Source organism: Oncorhynchus kisutch, linkage group LG14 (genome assembly GCF_002021735.2).
Source record: "Oncorhynchus kisutch isolate 150728-3 linkage group LG14, Okis_V2, whole genome shotgun sequence".
Classification (NCBI taxonomy): Eukaryota; Metazoa; Chordata; class Actinopteri; order Salmoniformes; family Salmonidae; genus Oncorhynchus; species Oncorhynchus kisutch.
Genome location: NC_034187.2, coordinates 3,877,895 through 3,888,984, shown reverse-complemented (window position 1 = coordinate 3,888,984; position 11,090 = coordinate 3,877,895). Strand labels below are relative to the sequence as shown.

The 11,090-nt window shown below is 44.6% G+C and overlaps 1 protein-coding gene across 1 annotated transcript in view; it reads right to left on the bottom strand.

Annotated features, from left to right (window-relative positions):
• Positions 1–7,209: 7,209 nt before the first annotated feature.
• Positions 7,210–11,090, bottom strand: part of numb (NUMB endocytic adaptor protein) — a 60,566-nt gene continuing 56,685 nt past the window's right edge. Inside the window, exons 11-12 of the mRNA XM_031787656.1 lie at positions 9,685–10,268; positions 7,210–9,525 (exon numbers count right to left, since the gene is read on the bottom strand). Coding sequence (XP_031643516.1) covers positions 9,400–9,525; positions 9,685–10,268 — 710 coding nt within the window. The 3' untranslated portion in view covers positions 7,210–9,399. The remainder of the gene's footprint in view (positions 9,526–9,684; positions 10,269–11,090) is intronic.

Below are 11,090 nucleotides of genomic sequence, written 5' to 3'. Positions count from 1 at the left end.
CTTCGAGACTATCCTATCAATCATTGGAGAATAAACTGGATGAGCTCCCTTCGAGACTATCCTATCAATCACTGGAGAATAAACTAGATGAGCTCCCTTCGAGACTATCCTATCAATCACTGGAGAACAAACTGGATGAGCTCCATCAGAGACTATCCTATCAATCACTGGAGAATAAACTGGATGAGCTCCCTTTGAGACTATCCTATCAATCACTGGAGAACAAACTGGATGAGCTCCCTTTGAGACTATCCTATCAATCACTGAAGAACAAACTGGATGAGCTCCCTTCGAGACTATCCTATCAATCACTGGAGAACAAACTGGATGAGCTCCCTTCGAGACTATCCTATCAATCATTGGAGAATAAACTGGATGAGCTCCCTTCAAGACTATCCTATCAATCACTGGAGAATAAACTAGATGAGCTCCCTTCAAGACTATCCCATTAACGGGACCTAAAAACCTGTAATATTCTATGTATCTCAGAGTCGTGGCTGAACGAGGACGTGGTTAATATACATCTCTCATTGTCCGGAAGGCAGACTCAGGTAAGACAAAGGGAGGAGGGGTGTGTCTCTTTGTAAACAACAGCTGGTGTGCGATCTCCAATGTTACGGAAGTCTCAAGTTTTTGCTCGCCTGAGGTAGAGTATCTCATGACCAAACTATTTACCAAGATAGTTTTCATCTATATTTTTCGTAGCTGTTTATTTACCACCACAAATGCTGGCACTAAGACCACACTCAACGAGCTGTATAGGGTCATAAGCAAACAAGAAAATCCAGAGGCAGTGTTTCTCGTGGCCGATGATTTTAATGCAGGGATACTGGAATCAATTTGACCAAATCACTTTTACTTCACACACAGAAACGCCTATACAAGGATCTCACTCGCCCTCCCTATGGCTAATCAAACCACAACTCTATCCTCCTGCTTCCTGCTTACAAGCAAAAACTCAAAGAAAATGTCAGTGATGTGGGGCGGAAGCGTAGCCTAGTGGTTAGAGCGTTGGACTAATAACCGGAAAGTTGCGAGTTCAAACCCCCGAGCTGACAAGGTACAAATCTGTCGTTCTGCCCCTGAACAGGCAGTTAACTCACTGTTCCCAGGCCGTCATTGAAAATAAGAATATGTTCTTAACTGACTTGCCTGGTTAAATAAAGGTAAATAAAATAAAAAAATGTGCTCACTACGGAAGTGGTCAGATGAAGCTAAGATACATTTAAGTCATTTAGCAGATGCTCTTACCCAGAGCGACTTATACCCTGACTACACCGTTCGCGTCGAGCGTTGCAAAATACATTTAGAAATCCATGTTATTCCATTTTTGCACCCACACTGCTCGCGCGTCAACGAGCCTCTGCGTTGCCAAGGGCTAAAATAGAAGTCCTTTCTATTTCTGATGCGGATGGCGCTGCAAGTCCTTCCTCTCCCATCTCCTCATTGGTTTATAGAAGCAGGTACCCACCTGCCATCTCCTCATTGGTTATACCCTTGTGGGTGATTGAAAGACGAACAGTGTTGCCGGTTGTCGTGGTAATACTATGCAAGTTTAGATGCCAATCACCATATAAGTTCAAAGATTGAAAAGCCTGGAAGGAGGAGATGACTAGAAACGATTCGGGTGACCATTTTAATGTGTGGATTAACTGTCGGAGTAGAGGACCTTGTGCATTTCAGGTAAAATAACAACTCAATGTTTATATCCCAGGACAAATTAGCTAGCAACAGCAAGCTAGCTAAATAGGAAAAATTTGTTAGCAAGTGCAAGTTAACTAGCAACTAACATTGCCATAAATGTTTAATGCTTTTCGACCTGTCCCCAAATTAATATAATTGGTTCAGAGTTTGTTTTGATATTTTAACCTGCGTGTCGTGATCGCGTTTGGTGTGGGGGGACACAATCAATTTATGCACAATGGTGCATGCGCGCAGCCGGTTTGGGTGCCGTGTTAGTCGTGTATCTCCGTTGGACCCAGGCCTCCATGAAAAGGATTCCGTTGGGCCTTCTCCCAAATTAAGTGTAATGCTCTGATTGTCCACCAGAGGTCACAATGTTCTTCTTTTTAGTTGTAGTTGGCTTCAATGCCTTGTCCCGTAATCTTTAACACCATCCTGTTAATTCTGCTTTACTTTCCCCCTTTCTGGAAGAGTGATCCTCTGAAGAATCAGCCGTGTCGATGATCCCCAGTGTGGTGACGAGAGCAGTGTGTGGTCGACGATGGTTTGAATCACCTCGTGTTGATTTTCAGGGTCGTAACCAATGGAGACCTAAGCTGCAGCTTGAGTCCTTCTGGTAAGGGATAGAGGGATGGATAGAGGGAGGAAGGAAGGAAGGAAGGGATAGATGGAGGGAGGGATAGAGGGAGGGAGGAAGGAAGAAAGGGAGGGAGGGATAGATGGAGGGAGGGGCGGAGGGATGGAGGAAGGGAGGGAGTATGGCTGCAGCAGAAATCCACCAGCTAATCCCAGGGAACATAATTAGAGGTGCCATTTTGATTCACCTTGTGTTGAGAATCAAAGATTCCTTTCAGACATGTAGCTCTCGCCTCACATTTCCTGGTCTGATATGTTCTTTCTTACCTAGCCCTTTTTAGCACTTTGGTCGAAAAAGGGCAGTTCCATCTGACATCACTTGAGGCATGGCTACTTAATGTGCAAATTATTCTCAAAACAATGAATCTTATTAGAAAACTAAAATCACATTCCTATCTTAAAAATAATTATCGTTTTTCATATTGTCTACACCAAGTATTGGATGGAAACTTCACATATATCACTTTCCAAATGACAGAATTTTCGTTATTTTCATTTTTAATGAAATCCCAAAAGACAGTTTTAAATATTTGTTTGAAAGTTCTTTAGATGTTGGGTTTTTGGCAAAAGTCTTTAAACAAAGACATTCCGACCCGAATACTGAAGGGAGAAAGTTTCCACCATCTAGAGATTTACAGCAGGGTGTGAATGGTGGCCATCCATCAGCTCCGCCTCTACTCTCTGTGGGAGACCTGGCTGACACCCCCCCCCCCTCCCCATCAGTCTGTTCTGCCCATTCTGATCCTCACAGGACGGTCATGAAAGCACGGAGAAGGTGTTATGGTGTGGGGGTGTATTGCTGGGGACACTGTCTGTGATTTATTTATAATTCAAGACACACTTAACCAGCATGGCTACAACAGCATTCTGCAACAATACGCCATCCCATGTGGTTTGGGATTAGTGGGACTATCATTTGTAATTCAACAGGACGATAACCTAAACGGTCTCCAGGCTGTGTAAGGGCTATTTTGTCAAGACGGAGAGTGATGGAGTGCTTCATCAGATTACCTGGCCTCCACAATCCCCAGACCTCAACAAAATTGAGATGGTTTGGTATTAGTCGGACCGCAGAGTGAAGGAAAAGCAACGAACAAGTGCTCAGCATATGTGGGAATTCCTTCAAGACTGTTGAAAAAGCATTCCAGGTGAAGCTGGTTGAGAGAATGCCAAGATTGTGCAAATCTGTCATCAAGGCAAAGGGTGGCTACTTTGAAGAATCTCAAATATAAAATATAATTTTGATTTGTTTAACACTTTTTTGGTTACTACATGATTCCATATGTGTCATTTCTAAGTTTTGATGTCTTCACTATTATTCTACAATGTAGAAAATAAAGAAAAACACTTGAATAAGTAGGTGTTCTAAAACATTTGACCGGTAGTATGTGTATATACAGTTGCAGTCAGTAGTTTACATACACCGTAGCCAAATATATTTAAAAACTCAGTTTTTCACAATTCCTGACATTTAATCCTATAAATAATTCCCTGTTTTAGGTCAGTTAGGATCACCACTTTATGTTACGAATGTGAAATGTCAGAATAATAGTAGAGAGAATGATTTATTTCAGCTTTTATTCCTTTCATCACATTCCCAGTGGGTCAGAAGTTTACATACACTCAATTACTATTTGGTAGCGTTGCCTTTAAATTGTTTAACTTGGGTCAAACGTTTTGGGTAGCCTTCCACAAGCTTCCCACAATAATTGTGGTGAATTTTGGCCCATTCCTCCTGACAGAGCTGGTGTAACGGAGTCAGGTTTGTAGGCCTCCTTGTTCACACACACTTTTTCAGTTCTGCCCACAAATTGTCTATGGGATTGAGGTCAGGGCTTTGTGATGGCCACTCTAATACCTTGACTTTGTTGTCCTGTCAAGAGAATTTCCAATCCCAATGATAATAACTGACAATCAATAGCTCTGACCAATCCCCGAGGTATGTAAGACCATGGGTATAATAATAATAATAATTAGTCAATGGCTCAGTTTCTGAAAAAGTTTAGAACAGTTTATTCAGAGAACGCTCTGAAGTCAAGAAAAACAAAAACATCAATTTTATAGCACATTTATAGCACATACTTCCACACAAACTGTAGGTGAGTTTTATCCTTCTCCACAGTTCTCACCACTGTGTATCACTACCGAGCGGACATTCCCCCAAGATTAGGGAAACCTTGAGAAGTACTCCCTGTACTCCCTGTCCTCTCCCAAATCTCTGAGGCCTAGCTGACCTGAGACCTTGAGAAGTACTCCCTGTCCTCTCCCAAGTCTTTCACAGGTCGGATCCGAAACTGTATTTCCACTATACAGACACATTGTTTAACCTAATTCTGACTAAAACTACACACATCTTCAGATTATAATTTTCTGAATCTAATCAATTATAAGGTTTCAGATTGGAATTATTTCATCATTATCTTTCAACATCTAAATTATTTTATCATGTCCTTAAGCCATTTTGCAACAACTTTGGAAGTATGCTTGGGGTCAATGTCCATTTGGAAGACCCATTTGTGACCTAGCTTTAACTTCCTGACTGATGTCTTGAGATGTTGCTTCAATATTTGCAAAATTTTCTTCCTCATGCCATTTATTTTGTGAAGTGCACCAGTCCCTCCTGCAGCAAAGCATCCCCACAACATGATGCTACCACCCCCGTGCTTCACAGTTGGGATGGTGTTATTCGGGTTGCAAGCCTCACCCTTTATCCTCCAAACATAATGATGGTCATTATGGCCAAACAGTTCTGTTTTTGTTTCATCAGACCAGAGGACATTTCTCCAAAAAGTACGATCTTTGTCCCCATGTGCAGTTGCAAACCGTAGTCTGTTTTTTTAATGGCGGTTTTGGAGCAGTGGCTTCTTCCTTGCTGAGTGGCCTTTCAGGTTATGTCGATATAGGACTCGTTTTACTGTGGATATAGATACTTTTGTACCGGTTTCCTCCAGCATCTTCACAAGGTCCTTTGCTGTTGTTCTGGGATTGATTTGCACTTTTCACACCGAAGTACATTAATCTCTAGGAGACAGAACGCGCCTCCCTCCAGAGCAGTTTGACGTTTGCGTGGTCCCATGGTGTTTATACTTGCGTACTATTGTTTGTAAAGATGAACGTGGTACATTCAGGCGTTTGGAAATTGCTCCCAATTTTTTTTCCTTGAGGTCTTGGCTAATTTCTTTCGATTTTCCCATGATGTCAAGCAAAGAGGCACTGAGTTTGAAGGTAGGCCTTGAAATACATCCAGAGGTACACCTCCAATTGACTCAAATGATGTCAACTAGCCTATCAGAAGCTTCTAAAGCCATGACATCATTTTCTGGAATTTTCCAAGCTGTTTAAAGGCAGTCAACTTAGTGTATGTAAACTTCTGACCCACTGGAATTGTGAAACAGTGAATTATAAGTGTAATAATCTGTCCGTGACCAATTGTTGGAAAAATTACTTGTGTCATGCACGAAGTAGATGTCCTAAACAACTTGCCAAAACTATAGTTTGTTAACAAGAAATTTGTGGTTGTGGAAAAATGACTTTATGACTCCAACCTAAGTGTATGTAAACTTCCCAACTTCAACTAATATATATATTTATATATATAAAATATTTTTATCTTTGGAAAAGGACCCATAGGGTAAGCATTTCACTGTTAAAGACGCTACATTGTCAAGCCATTATCTGCATTGTCCGTGCAGCATTTACAGTGATATGGCCTCTGCATTCATACTTCTGGTGCTTCACGATGCAGCAAAGAGCTGTTGTCAAGGAAGTGGTCAAGGAAGGGAGTTTGTGTTTATACAGGACTTCCCGCCCACACCTACAATCAACCAATTGTGTCAATTCTGGGCGATATGGAACCCTCCGCATCGTTCGCACATGGATGCAGTACGGAGCTCAATTTAGCCTCGGCGTTCCCCACCGGAGGCTCCGCAATTTCGTCACACCCGCCCATACAGACCCTCCCCACCACATTTTCGCATCAACCATAAATTGGATTTTAGTCTACATTCTTATTTAAAAAGCATGTGACAAATAACATTTGATTTGAAAGGCCTCACATAAAAGAATTATACAACCCAGAAGCTTGTCGTTTCCACCACCATCAATTTATTAAATCTTTTGTAGCTTAAATTGTTCTGGAAAAAAAAAATGGAATAAAAACAATGAAATAATTACAAAAAAATTTAAAATAAAAACTTGATCAGATAACAGATCATATTCACAGGCTTGATTAAAAAAATAATAAAAAGTGTGTCAGATGAGAGTGAGAGACATTGTATTCCCTATACGGTGCACTGCTTTTAAACCAGAGCCTTGGGAGGTTACGGCTATATTATAGATAGAATAGGGTTTCCATTTGTGACACACAAACAGATCAATGTCTCGTTCTACTGCAAAACCACTGGATTCAGAACAACAGTTTGATTTAAAACAAAAAGAAGTTCGGGACACCCCGGTCATTTTGTCACAGATAAGGCTGGAAGGACGATTCTCGGATTTCCTGGTTATTGCCTATTAAAAATTCCAAGAGTTTTCCAACCAGGATTTCTGGAAACCGGGAGATTTATAGACCGTCACTGGAATTTTGCAATCCTCTGAGGAGGAGGAGCCACAAATATCCATTACTATAGGTAGACCCATGACTGACCCATCCATACATTACCCACAGCCATGACCTGTGGTACCATCATTCATCACTGTGGTCAAATTATCACCTACTAACTACAGTGCTTGTGCAAAAAAAAAAAAGGGAGATCAATCATTTTCATTGAAAAATATAATTTAAGGAGAAAAATTAGGAGATGACACTGTCCAAAGTGATAAAATACAAAATAAAAAAATATGACCAGAAAAATAAAAACAATGACAATGAAAAAGACAGAGAAAGTTGAATGTAGTTAAGTACTCATGAGTACTATCAAGTACTAACAAGTACTAACAAGTACTCATGAGTCCTATCGAGTACTAACAAGTACTCATGAGTCCTATCGACTACTAACAAGTACTCATGAGGCCTATCGAGTACTAACAAGTACTCATGAGTCCTATCGACTACTAACAAGTACTCATGAGTCCTATCGAGTACTAACAAGTACTCATGAGTCCTATCGAGTACTAACAAGTACTCATGAGTCCTATCGAGTACTAACAAGTACTCATGAGTCCTATCGAGTACTAACAAGTACTCATGAGACCTACCGAGTACTAACAAGTACTCATGAGTCCTATCGAGTACTAACAAGTACTCATGAGTCCTATCGAGTACTAACAAGTACTCATGAGTCCTATCAAGTACTAACAAGTACTAACAAGTACTCATGAGTCCTATCAAGTACTAACAAGTACTCATGAGTCCTATCAAGTACTAACAAGTACTCATGAGTCCTATCAAGTACTAACAAGTACTAACAAGTACTCATGAGTCCTATCGAGTACTAACAAGTACTCATGAGTCCCATCGACTACTAACAAGTACTCATGAGTCCTACCGAGTACTAGACCAGTACTATTATAGCAAGGAGACTTGAGAGAGCAGAGCTGTAGTAAGCAGAGGCAACCTGGGGTGTAATTCATTAGTGGAACAATCGTACCAAACATTTGCTTCAAACAGAAAAAAGAAAAAGAAAAACAAAGTTTTGCAAATCGAAAATGAGTTTCTATTGGACAAATTCAGGTAGGTCCCGCCCAGTTTCCGTTCGGTTCCTAGTGAACACACCCTTGGATACCCCCTCGACTATCAGCTCCATCACTGCTTCTGCCCACTGGATCCACATTGAATTGTTGCTGCAATGAGGATTGACTATTTACAGTGAGATGCACATCCAAGCCAGTCAACCGACAAGAAGACAGAATTTCTTTAAAAAGAAGTAAAACAGCTGTCCATTCAAACAAAAACACATCGTCATGGAAATCAGACTCCTGCCGTGAGCTGTGTTGCTGTGTATACTGTTATATTCTTAATAGATATATGTTATCTATAATACAATTGCTTGTGTACACGTTACACATCGACTCATTCTCATTGTAGCTAGCTAGTAGCGTCTGTGCCTCTGGCTATTGTTTTGCCAGAGGCACAGACGCTACTAGCTAGCTACAATGAATGTAATGAAAATTACATACAACTCTTCTGTTAAGATTTCCAAAGCTATTTAAAATATACCTTAATGCATAAAAAATAAATATTTTGTCATTCTGTCACTTCTGATTTTGAAGTTTTATATGAGAACCTCTGGTCAGTAAGCTCAGTTCTCTTTCAGTACTGCAGTCTTTCTGCCTGCCAGGTGGCCGGGAGAGCAGATCATACTCCAGCCACCTGGGGGCGCTGTGAGCTGGACCAGGAGAGGGAGGCAGCGGGGTAGGGGAAGGAGCCGTAACCCCTACTACAGTCAATATGGTCTCTCCAGAGCTAGGAGGGCTAGTTGGGTCTGAGGCTGACTGGTTGGGGCTGGTTGAGGCTGACTGGTTGGGGCTGGTTGAGGCTGACTGGTTGGGGCTGGTTGAGGCTGACTGGTTGGGGCTGGTTGAGGCTGACTGGTTGGGGCTGGTTGAGGCTGACTGGTTGGGGCTGGTTGAGGCTGACTGGTTGGGGCTGGTTGAGGCTGACTGGTTGGGGCTGGTTGAGGCTGACTGGTTGGGGCTGGTTGGGGGGCTGGTTGAGGCTGACTGGGCGGCTGACTGGGCGGCTGACTGGGCGGCTGGTTGAGGCTGACTGGGAGGCTGACTGGGAGGCTTGTTGGGGCTAACTGGGGCTCTAGGACTCCACAGGGTTATCATGTCCACCCAAAGAAACTAAACCCACAATATGCCTGGTAAGCAGCAGCACCTGAATAATTCCATCTCTCCATGACCTCTCAGTGCTGCCAGCAGCTTCACCCCAACTTATAGATGCACCCATCCATTGCCCTCCTCCTCCCTCAGGTCCCCCCACAAAGCCAGACCAGGCGGATGGAGAGACAGAGAGAGGCTACCTCCTCTCTCCCCAACCTGCACAATCAACAGAACAGCCTCCTTTCCTCTCCTCCCTAGTCCACCTCCACCAGTCCTCCTCCTCCCCAGTCCTCCTCCTCCCCAGTCTCTCAGTCTCTAGAGCTGGATCTCAAAGGTTGTGTGGAGCTCGGAGGAGAAGGGGTTAGTGGGCGACGGTGTGGTGTGCTGACGGGACCGACTCTCCAGGGAGGCCCACTTGGCCTCGAAGGGGTCGGCCGCGGGCTGGAGCTGCGAGGGCAGGGGAGGGGCCCGGGAGGACTGAGGGGGAAGGAGGGGAGGGGCCGGGGAGGACTGAGGGGGCAGGAGGGGAGGGGCCGGGGAGGACTGAGGGGGCAGGAGGGGAGGGGCCGGGGAGGACTGAGGGGGCAGGAGGGGAGGGGCCGGGGAGGACTGAGGGGGCAGGAGGGGAGGGGCCCAGCTGTCAGCTCTGCCCCCATTGAAGGCTACACTCCCATTGGGTGGCTGAAGGGGGACAGGCAGGGGCATCGAGGGTTGCTGGTGGGGGTTGTTGTAAGGATCATACTGGGGGATGGGGTACGCCTGGGGCTGGGGGGTTGAACCAAACAAATAGGCTACCATCTGAGAGGAGGTGATGCCCACCACGGGCACACTGGGCTGGGCATAGGGCAGACCGTTGGACATTGGGTAGGCAGGCTGGCGAGGGGGCAGGGAGGACATGAAGGCCACGGGAGCAACAGATGGCACAGGCATGGGGGCAGAGAAGGGCTGGCCTGTGGGTAGTGTGGTTGAGAATGCCTGGGTTTGGGTGGTGGACAAGGCTGGCGGGTTGGGGGTGAGGAACGGTTGGAAGGGGGGTGTGGACGCGGGCTGCAGAGCGCAGATAGACTTGGTGACCTCCTCGAGCCAGCGGTCAGCCTCGGACGGCGTGCGGCGGTGGGATGGGTGCAATGGGGACGCCGTGGTGGAGGGTGGAGCTACAATCACTGGGGTTGTCCAATCAGCTCCTGTTGGGAGGAAACACCAGAGAATGTTTGGGAGAGACTAATTAGCACAAACTTGTAGATATAATTGTGTATTTAACACTGTGACAACAGATACAAAGAGCATCATCAATAGATTTGATTGACGACAACAATCATGACGTCGCTAACTTGCTAAACACTCGTCTCATGTCAGACCTGCTGTGGAATCCAGCCTGTCTGTGGTCTGGTGTCTCAGTCCATAGAAACAGAACCAGTCTGTCTGTGGTCTGGTGTCTCAGTCCATAGAAACAGAACCAGTCTGTCTGTGGTCTGGTGTCTCAGTCCATAGAAACAGAACCAGTCTGTCTGTGGTCTGGTGTCTCAGTCCATAGAAACAGAACCAGTCTGTCTGTGGTCTGGTGTCTCAGTCCATAGAAACAGAACCAGTCTGTCTGTGGTCTGGTGTCTCAGTCCATAGAAACAGAACCAGTCTGTCTGTGTTCTGGTGTCTCAGTCCATAGAAACAGAACCAGTCTGTCTGTGTTCTGGTGTCTCAGTCCATAGAAACAGAACCAGTCTGTCTGTGTTCTGGTGTCTCAGTCCATAGAAACAGAACCAGTCTGTCTGTGGTCTGGTGTCTCAGTCCATAGAAACAGAACCAGTCTGTCTGTGGTCTGGTGTCTCAGTCCATAGAAACAGAACCAGTCTGTCTGTGGTCTGGTGTCTCAGTCCATAGAAACAGAACCAGTCTGTCTGTGGTCTGGTGTCTCAGTCCATAGAAACAGAACCAGTCTGTCTGTGGTCTGGTGTCTCAGTCCATAGAAACAGAACCAGTCTGTCTGTGGTCTGGTGTCTCAGTCCATA